This window comes from Thamnophis elegans, chromosome 2, assembly GCF_009769535.1.
Source record: "Thamnophis elegans isolate rThaEle1 chromosome 2, rThaEle1.pri, whole genome shotgun sequence".
In the NCBI taxonomy this organism is placed as follows: domain Eukaryota; kingdom Metazoa; phylum Chordata; class Lepidosauria; order Squamata; family Colubridae; genus Thamnophis; species Thamnophis elegans.
Genome location: NC_045542.1, coordinates 40,089,805 through 40,114,594, shown reverse-complemented (window position 1 = coordinate 40,114,594; position 24,790 = coordinate 40,089,805). Strand labels below are relative to the sequence as shown.

Genomic DNA, 24,790 nt, shown 5'->3' with positions numbered 1-24,790 from the left:
GACCATGATCAAATCCAATAGGGCTGCACTTTTCTGAACCTACTTTGAGACTGGGCTGGCATTTAAATTCATTTTGAAATGTTGATTCTTACCATCAGATGGTTTGGAAAGTCCACTGAGGATGTTTAGCAATGTAGTTTTTCCAGATGTGCTATGACCAAGTATTGCAGTGATCTGACCTTCATAAATATCCAAGGACAATCCTAATATATAAAGAAGTCATGTTTGCTGTATATATTAAATGATATGTTGAGGCATTTAACAAGAGAAAACACCAAGTTCTTCACATTTTTTATCCTGAATTTTATAATTGCTACTAATTCTAGTGCCAATCATTTTTTCTTTTTGCTGGCATTCATGCAACCAGTTTCCCCCAGGACTTCCTATCAAGATATGAGAGGAAATTAAAAATCAATTTGCTTTTGCTTTTCCAACCAGTGCCCAGGAAGCCGATGGAGAATGTAGAGATGAAGGTGTAAAAGCCCTGGAGATTTGCCAGAAAGCTGACCTTTGAAAGTTACTTAAATGTAATTCTAAAATTTAAAGCATCTCAGGAAGCTTTCCCTACAAGAAGGAGGGCAGAAAAGAAAAAGAAAAAACTTTAATGAAAAAAAAAGGAGGAGGGCAGAAATGTCTGGGTTAGGTGCTATTTTTTCACATGAGCCACACAATAGTTTTGAATACCCTCTTTGTCCCCAAAATCCCATATGTTAATAAAATCATAACAGTTTACTGTGTCTCATGACTTGCTGACACCCTGAGATATTATGTGAAGTCAGAGAAGACTTGAAATATTTTATATATTTACTCTGTTTTCTTGCCAAATGTTTTATGAGATTTCATGTGAAGAACCCAAACGTTTAATATAAATAGGCAATTGTAAGTTGTGCCCATTTCATTTAAAAAATGGTCTAACTTTGGAGGTTCAAGAATGGTATTGCATATATTACAGATGCCCTGATTCCCAAATGTTTTGTGTCATTTCTCTCCTATTTCATAGAATCAAAGCAATAATATATATATTCTAAAGTGTAGGGATCTTACCTTTCAAAGCTTCTGTTTCTGTGCTTTTCATTTTATATATTTTTTTAATGTTATTTAGTCTAAAAAATAGTGAAATAGTTATTTGTCAGTACATTGTGGGATTCTTACACATTTCAGAATCACTCAAAATATCACTTTGAAATAGGAGAATATTAATTTAGCATTCAATATGTCATAGTAAATCTTGGACATGGGGTGCATTTTTCTCTCCAATGTGTCCAATACACATAATAAAATAAATATAAAAGTATAATATAAAATTATAATAAAAGACAATGCAGGTACCGGTAATCCTCAGGCTATGATAGCACTTTGCTAAGCGATGTGGCTGTAAAGCTTAACACCAGGACCATATGGTTCACTAAGTGAGGTTCTCATGTAACATGATATGGAAGAGGAAATTTCAAGTAAGCAGACCAGACGGAAACTGAAGGTTGGCACTACAGAACACAACCAGATGCGGAAAAAAGCAGTGGGAATGCAAGCGACTTATAACCTCCTACAAGCTTCCCATTGACTTTGCTTGTAAGAAGCCATTGGAGAGGGTGGAAATGGCAATCATGTGACCTTGAGATGCTGCAACCATCATAATAGTTGCCAAGTGGATAGATTGTGTTCATGTGGCTAACAGCCCCAACTGCAAGGACCGGTGATAATTCCCCCCTCATTCAGATGGTCATAAATCAAAGACTATCTGTTGAAGCAGAAATATATTTCTTACAGCATATTATTTTCTCCTTATGAATGAATCTTTCCCAATGTCCCCTGAGAGCAGAACCTATAAGTAAAATAATTGTACAGCATGCTCACACTATTGAATGTCCAGATTCAATGTCTCTTACCTTATGACTTCCTTCCCATTGAATTCAGGAGGCACAGGCTCAGCATTGTCACTGAAGATACTCCCGTGACTCCATTCACTCGTAGGAGCATCACCAGTATAGGGGCTTTTTGGTTTACACCAATAGGTCTTCTTCAAGAAAAACAATGGAGGATAAGGCACTCCATATTTGTCTGAAAGTATTTTACAAACAGCAAGTTGTCATAAATCCAAAATAACTGTAAATTCTTAATGTTCGCTTTGAACTTACAATAAAGTACAACACTAGTCTTCATTGTTCTTTTGTAGCATTTTCGTAACTGTGAACCTGACAATAAACTGAATCGATGCATTCAGTTCAGCTCCTTACCCATAGCCTACATCAAAACTAAAAAAGGGGAAAATAGCAATAGCAATAGCAGTTAGACTTATATACCGCTTCATAGGGCTTTCAGCCCTCTCTAAGCGGTTTACAGAGTCAGCATATCGCCCCCAACAACAATCCGGGTCCTCATTTTACCCACCTCGAAAGGATGGAAGGCTGAGTCATCCTTGAGCCGGTGAGATTTGAACAGCCGAACTGCTGAACTGCAGTCAGCTGAAGTAGCCTGCAGTGCTGCATTTAACCACTGCGCCACCTCGGCTCTTCGGCAAAAGCAACACACAGGTATATATAATCCATTTGAGAATTCTTGCTAATCTTAATATCCATGCCATTAGCAGACAAATTTGCATGTAGCACTGGTATAACTAAGGCTGGTAACTTACCTTTGGTTTATCTGCAAATGCTTTTGAGTCAATAATACAGTCTTCACCATTATAACCGAGTCTATTCATCTTTCTGTTAGTTGTTCTCTTTTCTCTCTTTTTTCTAACCTTTTCCAGAATTAGAAACATTTCCAGAAACTTAGGTCTTTGTGAAATGTGTCCAAAGTAGGACAATAAGAGCCTGATCTTTAGGCCCCAAGTGAGCATTCTGGATTGATTTGTTTGTTGATTCATCTTTTTGTTTCCTTGCTTGTCCTTGGTATTTTTCAGGTCCCTTCTCTACTACCAAAGTTCAAAAATATTAGCACTCTTCCTATCCTTCTTGAAAATCCAAATTTCACTTCCATAGAACATCATGGAATAATGGCTTACCACAATTCTGTTTGCATACTATACTATGTACTTGTGGATTTAGAAGAAATTAAATTTAGAAGAAATAGATGATGTTAATAGGTGTGAATTATAGAACTGTTTGCATGAAGTGTAGATGATGGTTTAAAACATTATAGAGAATAAATGGGATGCTTGGCCAAAGGTTTAATACTAACCAGGGAGCGAGAGAAAGATGTGATGTTCCCTTGGCTGATTTGCATATTTTTAGCATTGTATAAGGAATTATTGTGGCATTATTAATTGTGTTGGTTAGGAATGTGATGGACATTGATAATGATGATTACATACTGTTGGCTGAGAACCCAAATATCTGCAGCAAACATTATGAAGAAACACAGAGTGAAAATTATAGTATCCAAGAGGAAGCAGTTGTATTTCACAGGAAAAATGGAATGAACAATTGCATTAAAAAAAGCTGGTATAAGTGGGTGAATTTGTATATCTTGGTAGAATATTTACTAAAAATAGGATCGTGAATGGGAATATTTAAGATGTGCAGATGCTGGCATAAAAATATTGGATGGAATAATTCTGTTGTGAAGATGTTTGTCAGGAGAATTGCTAAGTATACAAGCAGTTTTCTGCCAATTCTGTGGATGTAAGTGGAAGCTGGATATGTCATGAGAACCATAAATGCAGTGCAAATGTGTTAATGGTGAAACAAGAGACTAAAATGGATGATGAATATTTGTGAATGGAATGCAAAGTGACTGATTTGTATGAAAACAATGGATTGGAATTATTGGTCATTTAGAAAAAATAAATGGGAATGGAATTGCAACACAAAAATAAGAAGCCAATGGAAATGATGAGCTCCACAAAACGACAGAGGTTTAGAAAACAAAGGGAAAGTTTTCCTTCTTTCTCGTCATCCACCTTTAATTTCATTTGCTTACAAAGCAATTTCAGTGCTTTGCATAGCACTGGTTTCTTTAAAATGGTCTACAGCTCTTACATGTATGCATGATATGTGAACGAGACTGTTGTATTTAGGAACTTCAGATGAATTTCAGGCAACTTATTCTAAAGAAAGATATAATACTTTCTGTCTCAACTTTGTTACCCCCCTCCCCACTTTTCAGGCCAGTTACAGTTAATTCAAAAATGCTTCTGAGATAATGAAAAGCAACTTGAGAAATGAAAAACAACTTGCAAACTGTAATATATTCATAATAATGTTCTTACCAGGCACAACTTTATCAAAATAGAAAGCCAGCAGCATATATAAGAGGCTGTCAATAAGCAAGCAATAACCATATGGTTCAAACATTAAGTCAGTAAAGTCAAAGGTCCTTCCATATTTTTGAAAATAGAGAATCTGCATGAAAAGAACAAAGGGTTTTTTGTAAATCAAATTCTCATTGGAAAGAACAAAGAATTGAAATGAAACTAATTTTTTAGTAAGTTAAAACTATTGATCCGATTCTAAACCCCTTGGAATGGAAGCATGGGTCTCAGCAGCATGGAAGGGAAGGATTAGAATGGAATGCCATTTTGTGTCCACGTTCAGTGTTTCTATCAAAATATTTTTGGAAGAGAAATACCAATGCCACCAGAGTGAGTGTCAGATGTGTTTCCTGTTAGTTGTATCATGATTAGGAAGATAGAATTTTGAAGTAAAATACTGTGCGTCACTCTACCTTTGAAAGCCCAGCGCCAAAGGCAAATGGGGAGAAGATGCTCAAAATCAACTCCAAACTTGGAGGTATCAACCTGATTGTTGTAGCAACGTTGAGGGCTCCCAAACAAAAAATCAAGATGAAACTAGAAAAACTAGTGATTCTGGGTTTCTTTAGGAGAGAACTCAACATGAAACAGAGACATATCTGTGAAAGAAAAAAGAAGATTGCCAGTTAGTAGTCTCTACAAATATGCAAGATAAAATATAATGAGTGAATTATTGTTCTATATTTTATGTAATTGTTGCACCAGTGGTGGGTTTCAAAAAATTTTGGAACCTCTTCTGTAGGTGTGGCCTGCTTTCTGGGTCCACTGGCGGAACCTCTTCTAACCGGTTCGGTAGATTTGACGAACCGGTTTTATCGAATAGGTGCGAACTGGTAGGAACCCACCTCTGTGTTGCACTCTACATTAAAAAGATAAATTGTTGCAGTAGATACTTGCTGGCCAGGATTCAAACTGAAGCGAATTAATAGGAAGACAGTGCATAATGCCTTCCCATAGCCATGTTTCCTAAAATGTTATTATATCTCTAAAAAAGAGGAGATGGAGTCCAATCAAACTGTAAATGCTCAACCTAAGAGAGTTAGAAAATCAGCAGTAGAGTAAATTGAGTCCATCTGAGTTCAATCAGCAGTAGAGTCCACTTGAGTCCATATTGTCTGGGTGCTGAAGCATTCAGCATTTTCAACATGAAAAGACTGTGGGACCACAAATGGAATGTGGCACCTACTTCTGCTTCCTATTCTTACACAGACTCCTAATGCCACCATGCTCCATAATCTATTCAGCTTCATTGCTTAGCCACTCAGTACCGATGGTTGAACTTTTTAACCTAAAACCATGGCTACTGAACTTCATTCTTTTTGGAAAGTTTTCCTACTATATCACTACTGCATAAAAATGTTCCCCCTCATACATTTATTTTAGAGGCTGTCCATTTCCCCACCCTTGCCTCAAGCTATCACAAATTGTAGAAAACCCCAGTCTTCTTATCCCATGTGTGGATCTTCCCCAAAAATCTTCTCCAGTAAAACTTGCAAGAGAGTTTTCAGAGAGCAACACAGACCTGTGTATTCCATTTGTGATTATTATAATGGTGAATTAGTTGGCCACAAGCAGAAGGTCTCAGTTGCCCTATCCTGATTCTGCTCTCTCACTCATCCTCAGTGCCAAATGGCATTATTCTCACTTCACTGTTTTTGTTTTAAGGTATATGTGTTGAAGATGGTGTCTTACCTTCAGTGCTGTAAAGGAGTGGAGGGAGTGGAAAGTTTTGTTTCACTCTCCCAGCATTCCACCACCAAAAAGCCATCTCTATCTTCTACCCTAACTCTCCAGTTGTCCCTAGTAATGTGTACATACTTTATTTTGTTACCCCCTCACAATTCTTCTGGGCACTAACATCTCCATATACTTCCTTCCTCTTTCAGCTATTGACTCCATCTTTCTTCATCTTCTACCTTCCAATATCCCTTCACCTCCTTTTCCCCCTCCTTATTACCTTCATATTCTATCTTGCATCTAGCATTTATCATATACACATTTTAAACAGGAACATCCATATAGCATCTTTAGTCAAGTGATACTCAGGGTACCTTTTCCAAAAATGAAAAGGTTCTCTTTAACCAATCCAAGCCAGTTAGCAGACTGCAACATTTGGGATGAGCTGAAAATTCTGAATAATTGCCTATAAAACATTTAACAGTTATTTAATCACAAATTTCACAGGTCTGCAAAAAAAAATTTTTTTGAGAGCTGTTTTGGTTATTCCATATAATCGTTATGTTTTTTGGTGTGCTGAATCCAAAAATGACCTCAATTTTGTCATAGGACATCACGTTTCCTGACAATTTAAGTAACTATTTTAAATAAGGCAATACCTCAAAATAAATGGAAATAGATTTATAAAATTAAAGTTTTATTACAATATTTTCATGAAAATCCTTTTTTGAACTGAAATGAGCTCACCTACACACACTAAACTCAATTCTTTTTTCTTGTGAGGCTCCTCTTGGTGCATTTACACTTGTGAGTAGCATCTGGAATGTGTCTCTGAAACATCCAACAGCAGTCTGCCATCATTGTAATGCTCCATTTCCCCTGGTATCTCCTTTCCATCTCTTTAATGTCTTGGTGGAATCGTTTACTTTGTTCCTCACTCGTAGCTCCCAAATTTTCAGGAAAGTAGTCAAGGTGGATCTGGAGGAAATGCACTTTCAAACTCATCAGGCAACCTAAAGCTTGAAATGCTTTCAGCATTCTTCCTACGATGTTATTGTAGTGAGGATCTTTGTTATTGCCTAAAAATTTCTGTACGACTTCTTTAAATGCAATCCACCCTTCTTTTTGAGGATCCGTCATGGTATTGACAAACTCTTGATCAACTATAAGCCTTCTAATGTCTGGTCCGACGAACACACCTTCCTTCAATTTTGCCTCCGACAGGCATGGAAACTTGGTGACCAAGTATTTGAAGCATTCTCCATCTCTTGGAAGTGATTTTACGAATTGCTTCATCAATCCCAATTTTATGTGGAGAGGTGGTAGAAGAACTTTATGGGAAAGTACCAAAGTTTCTCGGAGGACATTTTTTTCACTGACTGTTAGCACCCTCGGCTGCCAACTCTTCTTGGTCCAGTGATTTTTTCAGTCTCAACTGTCCCATAGACACAGAAAACAAGGGTATTTGGTATACCCAGCTTGTTGCCCGAGCAGCATGCACAAGACCTTCAAGTCCCCACACACTTACCAACCATGGTCTTCATTTTAAGTTTACGAAGAACCAATTCCAAGTTCTTGTAGGTTTCCTTCAAGTGTACAGAATGACCTACAGGTATGGAAGTGTAAAAACCGTTGTGGAGTAAAACTGCTTTGAGACTTCTTTTTGAAGAATCTATAAAAAGACGCCATTGCTCTGAATCATATTGGATTTTAAATTGAGCCATCAGACCTTCGACATTGATGCAATAAACCAACTTGTCTTCCTGGGCGAAGTAAGGAACAAACTCCTTTTCACAATGTCTGAACCATGAAGATGACACTCCTGGCAACAATAAATTCCTGCTTTTCAGCCTTGATCCGAGTAACTCAGTGGCATCTTTGAGAAGAGTCAAGTCTCTTACCAAATCATTCATCTCCTCCTGAGAAAACAATTTTTGTCTTGTAACATCTTCAAAGTCAGAACTTGATTCGTCATCTGGTTCAAGTATGACTTCACCTTTATCGGACCTTGGTATCTCTTCCAAGGTAGCAGGGGGCTTGGGTACTGGTATATCTGTGCTATGGGGGATGGGACAAATTGCTGAGTGAAGATTGGGGTATGAAATGGAATGCTTCCATTTGGAATTAAACCCTTTCACATCGCATGAACAGAAGTAACAGTCATCACTATGGTTCTTTTGCTCTCGCCATACCATAGGAATCCCATAATGGAAAGATTTTTTCTTATCCTTGAACCAGTTTCGGAGGTCCTCAACACACCGTTTGCACACTTTATGAGGCGCCCAAATTTTATCTTGATCTCCAATTTTTAGTCCAAAGTATGCAAAGTATACCTTTTTCACAAAGTCTGTAATATTCTGCAGTTGCTTCAACACTGTATATTCACCACAGATGAAACAGAAACTGTCTGGCAAATTAATACACTTTCGCAGAGCCATAACATAATGGTTGAAGAATGACGAGCTAACATGAATTGTAATGAAAAAGTGTGAACAGCCTAGAATTAAGAACCTGATGATGATTCGTGCACAAGTGTGGCATGCAGGAGAGAGCAGCTCTGTGTCTGTACACGAGACATCACAGTGCTGGCCACGCCCCCTGCACTGAGAGATGCTGCTATCTGCCCTGTGTCTCCCTCCCACTGGATTCTTCAGGAAAGATTAACCCCTTCTACCATTAGAAGCACAGACTTAAAACTTGCTTAGCTTATGTATATATTGCTGACCATCAGATTTACAGTGCTATTTTTTTTTTACATAACTTGGACAAATCCTTTAAGGTTTTTTTTTGGCATTTTATATCTTAAATGCACTTATGTGAATTAATTAATACTAATTTGGACTTTAAATTTGGTTAAAAACCCATAATATAAAAAATACCATTTTTAAAAAAAAATGATAAATTTGAAGACAATTTTGCATATTGTGGCAAATCATGATGTCTAGGAGTTTTTTCAATATTTTATTTGTTTTCAGCATACCAAAATACATGGAAATTAGATGAAAATAATCAAACAGCTTTTTAATTGCAGACCTGTGATTTTTCAAGAAACAAATGATGTTCCCATATTTTCAATATTCTCTGGAAAGATGCAGTTGGCTTATCAAATAAATGTCAATTAATCCAAATAGAGAGGTTTTTCCTATCTTTCATATAACTAGACAAAAGAGCCAAGACTTACAGATGAAATGCCATAAAGGAAAAACAGGACAAATAAGATAGAACTGCTGCTTAGGTAAAAATGTGTAGCTTTCAGACAAAACGTCAGCCCCATGCTTTGAATTAAGATGTACATGGTATATAGCAAACCCCAGGAGAGCCTATGAAGAAAAAGACATTGTTAAGCTTCTTGATAACATTTATCTCATTTTTCTCCACCTTCCCTAAATTATTTGTCCAGTTTAGCTCAATATTATGGCCCTAGCCTACAGGAAAAAAAACATTGATTGCAGGAAAGGCTTCTCTTGTGACTGTGAAACTGTTGCTCTTATTAAATGGCATTTGGCAGGCATATCTTGTTAGGAACAGAAGACCAATATGAAGAAGAGTGGAGGCCTTCAATAGCCTTTCCATGACCCCTTGTCTACAACAATTCGAGGAGTGTCAGAAAAATAAAATTATTATTTTATTTAAATGTTTTGGCTGATCAACACCAATGAGCCAAGGATGACTCTTCTAAATAAAGATAAAGCAGATGTATCCCTAAAACAATTATTGTTTTATTAAATACAATTATATTATTGTAAGCCGCCCTGAGTCCCCTCAGGGAAAAGGGCAGCCTATAAATGCTTAATAAAACTAAACTAAACTAAACAATGACATATGTAATCAAAGAATATCCACATAAGGTAATATGGTTCGTAGGTCTTTTCCTTTTGCTATTCAGAACGAGGATTTACTGGCTCTTCTTGAAAACTTCTTTTGTCAACTAAAGGAATCTAGAAAACAGTTTCATGGCTATCAATTTTTGGCATCTCTTTTGTTTAGACAGAGGAGTGACATCTTGGGCTGATTAAGGAAGTTGCTGTAAGGCTCCTTGTTCTCTATGGAATTACTTCTGTGTTGAAGTCCTTTTAGCTCACATGTTGTTTTATTTTTATACTCTCCATTTTTCTCCATAGCTAATTCTCCTTTAAGAGAGCAGAGCTGTGGAGTAAAATCCATCTAGAATGCCATTGGGCTTGAGTTCTGGTCCTGCCAAAATTGATCCAAATGACCTAGAACATGGTCAAACCTAGGTTGCTAGAAGCAATTTTCTAAACTGAGCAGATGATCCAGTTTTGGAGGAGACCCTAGTGACATTACGCCTCTTCCAACCCCACTCCTAAAAACATACTTGCAAGGGTTGTTAAATACATCCCAAAGACATTTGCTCCAAGTTGAGATATTGGGTATTTAAACTGGAGGGTGATCCATGGAAAGAAAGATGCTTTACGGTGCATCTACACAGAGTAGCATTATTTGAGTTTTTAGGAGCATAAATAAATGTGCAACAGTATAAAGAAATGTTTAAGGGGATAAAAAAAGCGTGACCCGTCAAAAGCGCGGAGGACAAAATCGCGCTCGATGAAAGCGCGCATGTGACATCATCACAGCGCGACGAAAAAAATTAAAAATTGAAATAAAATTAAAATTAAAGCAAGCCGATTCACATAAAGGTAAGGGTTAGGGTTAGGGTTAGGGTTAGGGTTAGGGTTAGGGTTAGGGTTAGGGTTAGGTTAAGGGTTAGGGTCAGGTTTAGAGCGTTAGCGTTAGGTTTAGCATTAGGTTAAGGGTTAGCGTTAGGTTTAGCGTTACGTTAACGGTTAGGTTTAGGGTTAGATTTAGGGTTAGGTTAAGGGTTAGGTTTAGGGTTAGGTTTAGGGTTAGGTTTAGGGTTAGGTTTGGGGGGGTTAGGGTAAGGTTTTAGCTTTATTTTTACATTTTTCTATCACAGCGCGATGTTTTCGTCGCGCTGTGATGACGTCAAATGCGCGCTTTCAGCGAGCGCGATTTTGTCCTTCGCGATTTTGTGGTGGAACCAAAAAAAGCATCTGTTCCACTTGAGGGTCTACTCAGTGGGTGCAAATATATCTTTAAGAAATTAAAAGTGATAGAAGCAGAATTAGAAGCAGCAGTGAATGTTAGCAGACTCTTGGGTAGAGTTAGTTGCATAAAATACAGAAAAGAATGACGGAGTCAAAAGAGAGAATTGTAAACATAACTGTTCACTTAGAAGAGGAGGTGAGCCAACTGTAAACTTCATTACATCCAATGAGCAACAGCTATGGGACGACCCAATCTTATCTTATATATAAATGAAAATGTAATGGTTGTTTGTTCAAAATCGCTAATCGCTAAATGATTTTTTGTAAAAACATGCTTTTTTGAAAACCAGCGCCATCTGGTGGATGTAAAAGCAACACACTCTATACTAAAAAATTTCATGATCCCATTTCAATGTTTCCAGCGCCATCTGGTGGACATAAAAGCAACACACGCTATACTAAATATTTCATGATTCCATTTCAATGTTTCCGATTGCATTGTTATATTGAATTTTCATAGATTTTGATTTATTTTCATTTTGATTTAATTATTTCATGTGACATTGCATTGGAATTGAGCTGTGTCGTTTACCATAGTGTTCATTTAGTGTGTATAGTATATTCGGAACAGTTCGGCCTCTCTCCAGCTTCATCCCAACGGTCCCTTTATACGTGTGGCTGGGCTGCGGCCGCACCCTTTCTCTTTCTGTCCCTCCTCTGATGAGCTTCGGCCATTTCTACCAAGGGGAGCCGAAGTCCTTCGGCCTCCCCTCTCTCCCCTCCCCTCCTGCCGGGCCTTTGCTATCTGCGATGGGGCGCCAGCGGCGCCATCCCTCAGCCGCCTCTCCCCGCTCTTAAGCCGGTCTACCCCCAGCCAGCCCTGCAGAGCTCCAGAACAATAGCAATAGCAATAGCAGTTAGACTTATATACCGCTTCATAGGGCTTTCAGCCCTCTCTAAGTGGTTTACAGAGTCAGCATATTGCCCCCAAGAACAATCTGGGTCCTCATTTTACCCACCTCGGAAGGATGGAAGGCTGAGTCAACCCTGAGCCGGTGAGATTTGAACCGCTGAACTGCAGATAACAGTCGGCTGAAATGGCCTGCAGTACTGCACCTTAACCACTATACCACCTCGGAGGAGGTGGAGGTGGAGCATCTCCTCAGCCCGGCCAGCCGCTCTCCACCCCCACCCCCCCAGTGAGCCAGCTACGGCCTCGCCAAGGTGGCTCCGACGGGGCAATAGCAGCGTTTTCAGCCTGAGATGAAGCGGGGCTGGGGCAGCCCTTGGGTGCCCCGTGAGGCGGCACACTGAGGACTTCTCCTCCAAGATCCTGGACATCTCACTCTCCCAGGCCACCGACTTGGGGAAGCCTGAGCGCAGCTCCTCTGAGGAGATGCTCAACAACTTCCCCAAGGCCAACAGCCCCGGCACCGTCTCCCCCAACCAGCCTTGCCCGGCCCAGCAGCCCTGAGTCCTGACCAATGGCAGCACCCGCCCGCTGCCCCAGACTGGGCCACAGCAACACGTGGCCGGGTACAGCTAGTTCATAATAAATTCATAGGTTGAAGTTACCCTCTCAAATGCCTGCAATACCTTCTCTTCTGACCAATATTGGAGATCCTTACCTTATGTAAGGTAAAAGTCCTATCAATGATCTTTCCCTTAGGTGAACCTAACTAGATGTTATGCACCATAAAATATATGGCACCTTACAAAGCTGACCCACCAACTGGGGCTGGAGGCAGCAGGGCAGTGGGCGCCGAGGGCACCCTGGGTACCTGCAATGGGACACGGCAGCTGCTGGGCTGTCTCGTGCCTCCTTCACATCCCGTTGCAGTTGGCTTTCTCCTGGAGAGCCTACCTGGCTGGGAGTGACCTTCTGCCCCAGAGATGAAGAATTGCCAGAAGAAAGCCAACTGCAACAGGATGCGAAGGAGCAACAGGACATGAAGGAGTGGCTGACCAGCAGCTGCCATGTCCCATTGCAGGTACCCAAGGAGTCCTCGGCACCCACCGGCCTGCTGCCTCCAGCTCCATGCAACCTCCCCGCCAACCCACTGACCTCGGAACACTCTGCTGGATGGTGGCTCCTTCGTGTCCCATTGACAGCTGCAGCCACATTCGGGCAGGCACTGCGCCCCCAGAGTGACCACATGGTGGCGGCACATGGGCTGCTGACCATCCCAGGGCCCGCCCATTTGCTTCTGGAGGGGGCCAGCATATGGGCAACATTCCCCCACTCCTCCCTGGGTGCCTCCAACCTTGGAGCCTTGGCTGGGTGAGGCATGCATGGTGTGGACAGGCAGGGCGAGAGAGCAAGCAAGCGGTGACTGGGCAGGTGAGGGAGTGAGCGGATCCAGGCCAGGGGACCATACCAGTAAGGGTGCGTAGCCAGGACATCAGTTTTAATGGTATGCTACAGTATGGCCGATTTCTACTATCTATTCAGCCGTACCATACCATATTGGACAAAACCCACTTCTGCATCAGTCACATAAGTATTTAGAGGTCCAAAGGAAATAGAATCCAACATGGAGCTACTATTTACAGCACCAGCTCCAGGATCATAGCTTTGTTAAATTCTGTGCTGAGCTTTCCGGCTGGCATGTATTCATCCTCTTTCTTTCTTGTAAGAACCTGACAGAGAGACTAAACTAAGAAAAAGAGATTATAGCCAATTTCATAGCTCACCAGAATGCTGCATCTCGTAGTCCCATCGTCTTCATCAACTCCTTTAATTTCCTTTTCTCTCTTGAAAGAGTTAGTGTCAAGAAATACATAAATGGAGCAAAACACAGTGATAAGGTCCAAAGCAACACACCATTTTGTAATTCAGATCCTATTGTAACAGAAGGTGATTTCATACGGATGCCATTAATAGAAGTCATTTCTTCCCAAACAGAGTGATTGGTGATCCTCTAGAAGAAAAGACAAAAACATTTTTAAAATTACTGATAACTTATTCCATAGGTGATATGCCATGCCGCCTGGACAATTACATTATAAAGAAAAAAATAATTGAATTATTTAATGTATGTATGTATATATGTATTGTACGTATGTTGACCTGATACAGAAACCTAACAATGTAATACTGGAATCAAGAAAATGACATACTTAGGAAAAGGAAAGCACTTGTGTACTCTCTGTGTAGATTAGAATGAGCTTTACCAGTGACGTGCAGTGAGGTTTACGGTTGGTGAGGCAAGAGCTTGGCGGCTGCAAGAAGCAGCATTCCCACCACTGTCCCCGACAGAGGTGTCTCGCATTTATGTCCGCCATAGACGCGAGACGCTTCTGTCGGACACAGCGGCAGGGATGGAGGAGGCGGTGGCGAGAAAGTGGAGCGCGGCGGTGGAGAGAAGCAGCATCCCCAAGCTGTCCCCAACAGAGGCGTCTCGTGTTTATGACCGCCATAGGGAAGGCGGGCACAGCAGGCAAAAGAAAAAAAGCGCCAGCCCACAAGCAGAGGCGGGTAAAAGACCCGCCTCTGCTGGCGGGCTGCCCCTCTCTTCTCAAACAAGGCTGACCTCCCTGCCTCTCCCCCTTCCCTCTCTTCTCAAATAAACTCTCTCTCAAATTGAGAGAGAGTTTGTTTGAGTGAAGTAAAGAAACAACACAGGCACACACGCACAAACACACAAATTACTCACAATAAAAAATTACTTACAAATTACAATAATTTTGAATTCCTCCCCCCTCCCTCCGTCCGACCCACATACCTTTTCCAGCTGTGTCACAGAGGATTTTGACTCTCCTCTTGTCTGCCATGATGAAAATGTAAAAAATGTAAAAAGAAAAAGGCAAAAGCTGCTGCTGCCATAGCAGGAGGAGGCGAGAGAACCACGTGCCTCCTTTGCATAAGGAATTTTTCACCTTTTAACTCTTGCTTAACTCTGCTCAAGTGATCATAAAGATAGTCTAAAGGAGGCACGTGGTTCTCTCGCCGCCCCTTGTAGTTAAGCACTAAGCAGAGTCATCCACTGTGAATCTGGCAGCAACTACCTTAGCCTTTTTCCTTTTATTTTTTTTTTCTTTTCAGGAAGAAAGTGGTGAGGCCCTGCCTCCCCTGACTGCACGTCCCTGAGCTTTACTCTACAGCGCAGGGAGATCCAGAAGCAGTGAGTAGGATAAACAGCAACCCGGTTAATCAAAATATATGAAACTGCAAATAAAATTAAAGGAACAGAGGAGTTGTTCAAACAAAATTGAGAAAATGTGGCTGCCACTGCTGCAAGTAAAAGTAAGGCTTATCCACTTACTTCAATAAGTGCACTGTCAATGCTAGATTGCAATGAGACAAAGCCTTGAGTCCAATACCTTGGATTTTCACAATAAATTGAAGAAAAGTTGAAACACGTATCTACAAAAACGGAGAAAAGCAGACTTTTACAATATTATATGTTCAATCTTATAAATTAACAGTCCCTATTAACTGGGAAAAAGTTGGTATTTCATTGGACCGGATGATCTCCAGGAAAATGATTCACTGCGCTGAGGTCTTGAACAAAACAGCCCATCAGAAAGGCTTGAGAAGCACCGAGTTTCCCCCTCTTCTAAGAGCAAAGAGACGAAAGAACTTTACTTTGCTTTTTACCAACTTCACCGATTTCCTCAGGCACTTGAACTACTGGAGCCAACCAAAATTATCTTACACACGAGTAGGACAATATAACTCACTGACATCTTAAACAATACTCAGCATAATACATCCTCCTATCTAAAGTCAAGAAGAAAATGGGAGCTGTTTCTAATTCTTATTTCCACTCAAACTATTGATTTGAAGACTCTAATTTAAGAGCTGTCATTATTGAACTGGGTCAGACATATTTACATGATCATAGTTTCTTGGGGAAAAATAAAGGACAATCCTGAAAGAGGTCCATAAGTATAAGAAAATTAATGTTTCTGTTTATAACTTGGCTTTACAAAGGAAAATTCAAGAACGAACCAAGGAAATAAATAATTAAATCAAATTAATCTAAAGAACAGATTTCTGAAACAGGACCATCCTTTATAATAAAGGCTATATGACCACTGTAAATATATTGCATATGTGCTTAACTTATTGATATCACATTCAATTTACTTTTATGTTTTTCCTGACATATACAACTCCCACTTTCATTTAACAAGGTGGACAGAAATGTGTTTTTAGCCATTTTTACTTCCTTTGACAAACATTCATTCCTTGCCACAGACAGCAAGCTAACCCCTGCCTTCCTATCAGCATTTGCACATTATTATCATCATTATCATTTCAATTAATAAGCCAACTAACCACAAAGCAACTCAAGGTGACATAGAAAAGTAGATAAAACAAAATAGAGACCAATAATAATAATGAAAGAATAATGCACCACACTGAGGAGACATAAAAAGTATTAAAATACCACATTTGGTGCAAGTTTTATAAACCACCCAATCTGAGATCTTGCCGATAGAGTCAAGTTAGTAGAGCTTTATTAACAAATCCTCTCCATTTGTTTTTCATCTTTAATAAACATTCTACCAAAGCACACAAATGCAATTACTTGCTTTATTTTTTTGCCATTTATTTACAACTTGTCAATTTCATTTCCTTTTCCATGTGAACTATAACTGTTTTAAGGTTTGATACATTAATTTCAGATCCATGCACTTCATTGCTATTATGCAATCTGTCTAACATTCAGTGCAAGCAATTCAAGTTCTCAGTCAACAACGTAGCATTCCCTTCATATATTCACATTTCCATCCAATATGCATCTAACGCTACAGCAAGCCTTCCTTGCAGCTTAATTCTAATCATTCCATTTTAGACTCATTATTTTTTCTCTTAATTTTCAAAATACTTTTTTGTTAAGTTTTTCTTCATTTTTTCTGCCTATTATAATCGTAACTATTTCCTGTTTTGTCTATATTCTTTCAAATATTTGTTTCTTCCCTTTCTTCCCTTACACAGTATCTTTCCCTCATTCTCATTTTTTTAGTATTCTCTTACCACTTTGTTGGTAGGAAATTTGTTGTCTTCTTTTCCACAGAGGAGGCCATAAATCTAAGTAAGCCTGTCTCTTGTATGCATTTTTTTTTAATTTACAGGTTCCTTCACAGTGTCATTCCACTAAATATTCTATAAAACTCCCAGTTAGCATAATTCCAAGCATATCTGTTTTCCAAGTAGCTACTATCTGTCTTATTTATTATCTCTTATTACTCTTTTTGCATTCTTTCCTCTTCATTCCATTGGATGATCAATCCTAACCCTAACCCTAAAACTTAATCAGACAGGACTTATAGTTTCTCTCCTGCAGTCATTCTCCTTTTATGTTTTTCTTTCTTTCTTTTGTGTTTCTTCTCCCCCCGCCCCCGATCCAAGGTGACTACATGGATACATTCCAAGCATTTTCAAACCCATATGCTCCAAAACCATGTAGCCCTTTCAAACAAACCAATCCCCTAGATTTGTTTAGGGTTTCATATACCAACTGATGCCTACTTAACAATACTAACATCTATCCAACAGGACAAACTTTAGACACTAATTTATTAAAAATAAAATCAAATTTCTTCAGATAAAATGGAGCCTTAGTCTGATGGCTTGGTATGATCATACACAAGTAATTCGGAGATAACAGCCATCTTGAATTACCTATAAAAGCAAGTCCTTTGTGTGGTAAAACTGTTCTATAGAGAGGAAATCGGAGTCGATAGGACATTTCATCTTGAAATACAACTCCAATAATATCTAAGTCGAAGTCCTGCACTGATGCCATGACCTTCTCATCTTCCATGATCTTCTCATCTTTCATGGTCTTCTCATCTTCCATCACTTTTGTCTCAATACCTTTAGCATAGAAATCATGTCAGTAAGTGAAATCCTACATAGGAAAGAGAAATGTCTTTTCATGCTGATGTTTTATTAGCTATATCACTTAACAATTTCAAGGGTTACTACCAAAAAATTGGCAAAAAGAATATTAAAAAACTAGATTGATATTTGATCTTGTAGCCCAAACTCTGTTAATACCTAAGTTAAATAAAAGGAGATAGGAAAGCAGAAATGCATGATTGAAGGGTCAAAGCTTTTTCATTCATCTATTCTATAGATATCTTGATCTCAAACATATCTCCATGCATAATGTATTGGCTGGGTTCACCCATCATACTAATCTATAACCCCCCTCCCCCAATTGTTTAATTTTTGCTTCTCACATAAAAAAAACAGTGGTATAACTGTTGTGGCCCAGCAGGAGCCGTTGGAGCTCCACCAGACTCCGACAGCGAAGCGCCCTATGAGTTGACTCTGGAGGATGTGGAGGACCCTGGACAGGGTTCTGACTCCGAGCAGGGCGCAGAGAGACTGGTTGGCCACCAGGTGGCACCTGAGCCTTGGACCAGTGGGGAGGAGACAAGGGAGAGTGATCCAGAAGCCAGCAGTGAGTTGTTCCTGGATGCATGCCACCGAAGAGCTACTCGGCGTCAGGAACAATTACGCAATTACAGGAGGTAATTGCGCTCAGCTGATGGTCATTAGGCTCCTCTCCAGACTATAAAAAAGACTGCTTGTGACACACCCTTCTTGCAGAAGTCAACGCATTGACTAAAGAGAACGTAACTAACTTGGCAGGCTGGATTGCTGCCAAGGTTTGTCTGAATTGCTGCCAAGATTTGTCTGACTTGCTGCCAAGGTCCTTATCTGTTTGTTTGCTTGGGTTTCAGCCACCAATATTTTGGCTTCTTGCTATTAAAAGTACATTCTAGTTAAGCTTGTCTCGGCTTTCGTTACTGGACGGAGGAGGGGGTCAGAATATATAGCCATCTGAAAACATGTTTTATTGTCAGGTTATACAAAATCAGTTGATTACAATATATAAAGAACATCACAGACAAATTACAGGTAGTATGATATATGAACCCAGTCATAATTTATATACCAGTGGTATTTATTTATTTTATTTTAGTTTCTCAAGGCAGCAAACATATCTAATATTCCTTCCTCCTCCTATTTTCCTCACAACACGAATCTGTGAGGTGTATTGGATTGAGAGAAAGAGTGACTGGCCCAAAGTCACCATGTTTTAGTCCATGCCTAAAACAGGACTAGAACTCAGAGCTTCTTGGTTTTTAGCCTGGGGCCTTAACCATCAGACCTAACTGGTTCTCTTGCTCACTTTGTCTAAATTGATGTGCTGTTTGAACAGCACTGGAGGATATCTGCAATTCTTTTTCTATAGTTACCAAACTCAATCAAAACCTGCCCAGTTGAAATTAGCATCTATTGAAGTCTTTGAAAACAATTAAACAGATATTTATACCTTTTAGAGGAGAGAGTGTTTCTATTTTCTTTATTATTTCTCTTGACATCTTAGTATTTGGTGCATACAAAAGTTTAACTCCAGTAATATTAAATGAAGGTTTTCCGAGGAGAGCATGAGGTATTTCGCCAGTTTCCTGATATAAAACCCAAAATACTGATAACAGTATTATGCTGAAGAGAACCAGGCAACAAAACCATTCCTGGAAATATGAAATATGTTCAAGTTATAACACCCATTACAGTATTTTGGAATGATTGCAGCTCTATTTTGAATGATAGGCATATCATTGGGGGATCTACACTAATGAAAAGATAGGAAAAGAGAATCTAGGATGTTGCATACATCCTCTCACAACATGCATTTATGCGTCTATATGTGTGCCAATTGGCATCACACCCTTCAGAAGCACATATAAAATATGCATAGAACACTGTTCTAATGCCAGTGCGGAAGCTCTGCTTATCCACACATTTATTCTTAACCCCAAAAGGCATCTTGAATTCAGCAGACTGGTTAATGGGAGGTAGCAGGAAGCTTTAAAAATGCTTTTAGAACCACCCTTATTCCTAAAGTGTTAGAATTTTAATTTTGATACTGAAAAGATTACCTTTCAAAAAACCTCTTATTTTCCCTATCTTGCACAGAAAGGAAAGTGTTCAAATTGATGGTGTCTGCCCTCTTTTTGGTTATAAGAAGAAATGTTAGCAACTCAAGAAAGTTGCTAAAATTCCTTTAGCAAGAAGTTAAAGATCTTTTAACTTGCCCTTTCTTAAATTTATTTATTGGACTTTTTGGACTTTACATGTACAAACTGATTTTTTCCCCTTTTGTCTTTGTATCCTCAAAGTCCTCCAAATATGAGACCATCCCTGCTATGTCATTGTGCAGTCAAGTATTGTGGTCTGTCTCTAAGCTGAACCCAAGCCCCCTTCCCTCTTATTCTGTACCCTTATCTTGCATTAAAAGTTCTTGAGACGTCATAGACCATTAGCAAAGTTGCTGATAGAGACCCAAAACCCAGACACACATAAGTATCAACCTCCCTTTTCAAAACTAATTATATTCATCAAGTTGCACAATAAACACAACACAAATAATCATTAGTCCAATTTTTGATATTAGATTCACAACTTTTCATTGTTTCTATGTTTCTTTGCATTGTTTCATTGTTTAAAAATAGAGAAAGGAAAGCAGAATAAAAGAAATCTCAATGGGGAGTAACAGTAGGGAAGAGGAGTTGTTTTCACTGAAGTGAAAGTTGCTGCTTGACACTTGCCTGAAAACTCTGCATTCTCATCCTCCATTTCAGAATTATATTTTTCCACAAGAGCGCAGCAGTCTGTTGACCCAAACTTCTTTTTCGTATGTACTCCATCTGCATGGTAAGGCTTGCTTGAAATAAAAAAGAAATCTTAACATCAAGCAAGCTGTAGTGGGAGGCACAAATTAAACATTACAATCCTCCCCCTTTCCTTGCTTATGGGGTCATGTTCTGTGCATTTATTTATTTCCTAAACAGATCGATACAGGTGAAAGCCATGCAGGGTTTTGACTTAAAATTATTTGACCAAGAGTATTTGAGCCACTTTTTCCTTAGCTAAATACAATAGAATAGACTGACAAAAACATAAAACAATCAAATCTCTTATATAGAATTCCCATCTACTCCATTGCACTTAGTAGCCTTTCCAGGTGTCCAAGTAAAGGTCCATATTAGCATCCAACAATGCAGAAAGCAATTTATCCATAATCTTTAGACTGCCAATGAAAAATCAACAACACAATGTCCTAACAAACTTGAGTAAATATCTTTCTTTTAACATAATTTAATCTGACACAGCTTTACTCAGAAGCAGGATCCACTTCAACAAGATAAATCTAGGTAAGGCATATGCAGATTGAGTCAAACATAATGCTTGATATCTAAATAGTATTCTGCACAACTGGATTATTGTTTTAATGCAGCCAGGAGAAAGTAACACAGAAATCCTTACCTTAATCAATTTGAACAGGAAATGGAATTAAAGACAGCTACAGAATCAAACCAATGTCCATCTAGAATGTGATTTGTTTGGGGGAGGAGGACTACAACAACTTACTATTTTTTTCATGTTTTCATTCCTTCAATTCGTTAACCCAGCCAAAAAGCCAGTTTTTCACAATACTTGGTTGTTCTTATTTTTTTCTCCTCCGATTTTCCCTCTCCCAATAAGCTGAACAGATTTCTTTGTTTTGAAGGTTTCATCAGTGTTCACACAGCTGTATTTCTGAAAAAGAACTTGTTATATTCCAGAGTTTCAGAGAGACAAATAACTTATTAACATTTATATTTTTTTCCTGTACCTAGCTGAAAAATATGCATTTTTAAGACACAAATCTGGAAATGAGATTAAGATTTGTAGGATTTGTTGTCTTTGGGGGTTCAACCCTAGCTTTAGGTGGATCAGTGTTTCTCAAACTTGGCAACTTTAAGATGTGTGGACTTTAACTCCTAGAGCTGAAGACCTACTATTAGACAAAGCAATGTTTCTCAAACTTGGCAACTGGGAATTATGAGAGTTGAACTCCACACACTTTAAAATTGCCAAGTTTGAGAAAACTTGAAGTAGAGTGAACGATCTGCATAACATAGAAGATGCTGAATGGAGATTGAGATAGGGCTTCTCTTGAGCCATTTTGTTTTCAGTGTGATAAGGATTCTTACACGGCATTAATGTGGTCCAACTGATTGGCTCAGCTACTTATATTCTCTCAATGTTTCACATTGGATAGAACAATCAATCAGGATGAGATGAGACATCTTGTGCTAGATGTGTGTGTCAGTCTGCATTTGCTTAAACAAACAATTGGGTGGATTTGGGCACAGAAATGAGAGAATGGAGGAAACTCTGTGTGTACTATACAATTCATAATAGTCCACCAAAGACAGCTTTTTCCTCAGGATTGTGTTATTGGCCAGGGTAGAAGGGGGGAAAAAAGATCAACTGCTCAGTTTTGTATACGAAATATCACAATGTCTTTTGCTGCATAGTAGTTTGAGCTGGCCCTGCTGGTACACTGTGTTGATTTCAACAACTTTGCAATATTGTTGTAAAATACAACTTTCAATCAATAAGACTCTCAAGATTGGTAAAGTAGCATGGCATTTTCTCATACTTTCATGGGGAATAAAATTTTGTTAATGAAAAATTGATCTCTGCCCATTAGGAGTTTTTTTTGCAGCCAGAAATCTAATTGGACCCTAGTCTGTATACAAATTCCAATGGATTTCTCATTATTCTAAAGAGTTCCTCTTATTAGACTGTTTTTGCAATCAGAACCATATCCACTCTCAATAACTTCCAGGTTTTGATTTCTGACAGAATAAATACAGTTTGCCTGTATATTATTAAAATTACACTGGTAGATGAATATCATACTGGGCTGAAGCCTCCACAGGGGCTTCAAATGAAGAAAGCAGCATTATACCCTTTCATTGTTCCGTCCTTTTCGTTGTCACAACATGATGTCATACTACTGCATGAATGGGTCAGAACTTGAATTGCAAGGCTACTTTTGTTGTTTTGACTAAAGCATCAGATCCTGCACAGATTCTGATGCTAGCAGACTTCCAAGGCCACTCTGGTAAGCATCTCAGTTCTAATTGAGGATCCATAGGACTGAGTAAAAAGGCTTAGCTTTGCCCTGGTGAGATGCTTTGTATGATATGAGTAATAAAGGTCACTTCAAGAAAGATGTCAGACAACCTTGAATAAGCTATCTAAGAGAATGACCCATCCTTGAGTTCCTCACAGGTCCAGCATTGTGTCTTGCAAAATTGATGGGGTTTTTTTGGATAATTTATGACGAGTTATAATACCTCCAATGTTCCTTTTCAACCATGCAGTCACTATGAACTAAAAGTTCTTCCACGATTTTCAAAACAAATTGTGAAACAGGCTTGGCCAGTGAACTGCAAAATTCCCCCAAGCAATCAAATTCTCACTTTATAATGGGATCATCTGCTTTGAATTTTTTTTAAAAAAGTTTAAATGGTCCAAAGTATAATAAGTGTTTGTTTTTACTGTGTGTTGCTAGCCATAATTCCTGCTCATTCAGCTTTTTGTTTTTTATATCTGCTAGGATTTGCCAAATGGTTTGGTCCAACAAGGCAATAGATTTGGCTCAGATTTACAGCACAGCAATGTTGGGGAGGAAGTAGAGAGATTTTATTAAATGGAACACAACTGCAAATATATACAGAGTAAAAGTTACCTTGCATCCTTTCTGCCTTTCAGAAACCTTGAAAGATAACTAAATTTATGCCAACAGGCAACGCCAACCCATTGCAAATAGAGAAGTTGAGATAGCGGGTGATTTTATCTTTCAAGAATGGCTCAATCATTCACAGGGACAAGCTTTGAAATAGTACTCAGGAAAAAGGCTACGACGTATCTGGACAAAACACAAAAGGGTGGAAAGATCACATTGTCATACGACCATGAAAACCCATCCACCAAACCGCTGAATGAAGGAAAATTATTGATAGTAATTGGACCACAAGAACAAGTTATTCAGTACCAGATGACGTAAGACCAGGTTGCTCACTAGAAGTACTAATATAAAGCTACAGCTTACTTAGTTTGGACACATCATGTGAAGGCAAGGGTCACTGGAGGAAACCTTGATGTTTGGAAAAATCAAACACAATTGCAGGTAATTTAAAAAAGGAGGCCAAGAGAAGACAAGCTCACTTGATACTATCACAAATGACACCAGCATGAGCATTCAGATAATTCCTGGCCCATCATCTGGATAAAACGATATTCATCATATAAAGTCAGAAACAATTGAGTGGCTGAACAGCAGCAAAACATTGTTAGCCACCCAGAGTGACCACGGTATGGTGAGTGATCATATAAATTGAATAAATAAAATTAAATATGACCCCTGACCACTGAGAAAAGAAAGGTCAGATGCACAAGCCTTGATTTGTTGTATTTAGTCAAAATCACTCTCAGTAAAAATTGAATTAATTTAAGGTACATATATTTAAGAAATAGGAATTAAGGTATAACTCCACTGATTTTTTTATCCTCCAGACCAAGCAATATTGAAATATTGTAGGGTACTTTTTCATAAAGTTAAGTATGCACACTCTAATCAGGATGCCATCATCCCATGTAGCAAGCACAGAAATAAATGATATGAGGATGTTTCAAAGAAGGCTACGTGGCTACATCCAAGTGACCAGATGATCAGACAACAATCAGAGATTGTTCTAGCATAGGACCCTTCTTAGTTTAGGGCTTTGATGTCACAAAAGCAGCACCTGTGTACATCAGGAAATGATAGTACAGGCAGTCTGTTTAGAAGTCAGAAATCAATTCAAGAGACCCTGTTTAGATTGCTATTCCAGAGAGATGTCAGAAATCTGTTTGACTATATTTAAAAGAATGGCACATATTTCCATTTCTACTTCATTAGAATCCCATTTTTTTTCATAAAACTTGAAAGCAATACAAAAACAAATATTTTCCTCGCAATTGCAA

General features: G+C 38.9%; 1 protein-coding gene across 2 annotated transcripts in view; it reads right to left on the bottom strand.

The window, feature by feature from the left end:
• Positions 1 to 21,316, bottom strand: part of LOC116504140 (ATP-binding cassette sub-family A member 10-like) — a 72,299-nt gene extending 50,983 nt beyond the window's left edge. Inside the window, exons 1-12 of one of the 2 annotated variants that reach the window (XM_032210990.1) lie at positions 21,254 to 21,316; positions 20,536 to 20,651; positions 19,257 to 19,458; positions 17,591 to 17,785; positions 15,222 to 15,322; positions 13,651 to 13,877; positions 9,111 to 9,249; positions 4,666 to 4,851; positions 4,211 to 4,343; positions 1,887 to 2,058; positions 1,045 to 1,103; positions 93 to 203 (exon numbers count right to left, since the gene is read on the bottom strand). In XM_032210990.1, coding sequence (XP_032066881.1) covers positions 93 to 203; positions 1,045 to 1,103; positions 1,887 to 2,058; positions 4,211 to 4,343; positions 4,666 to 4,851; positions 9,111 to 9,249; positions 13,651 to 13,877; positions 15,222 to 15,322; positions 17,591 to 17,785; positions 19,257 to 19,458; positions 20,536 to 20,640 — 1,630 coding nt within the window. In that variant the 5' untranslated portion in view covers positions 20,641 to 20,651; positions 21,254 to 21,316. Of the gene's footprint in view, positions 1 to 92; positions 204 to 1,044; positions 1,104 to 1,886; positions 2,059 to 4,210; positions 4,344 to 4,665; positions 4,852 to 9,110; positions 9,250 to 13,650; positions 13,878 to 15,221; positions 15,323 to 17,590; positions 17,786 to 19,256; positions 19,459 to 20,535; positions 20,652 to 21,253 lie in introns of those variants that run through there. The other variant, XM_032210991.1, reaches the window with a different exon arrangement.
• Positions 21,317 to 24,790: the final 3,474 nt, after the last annotated feature.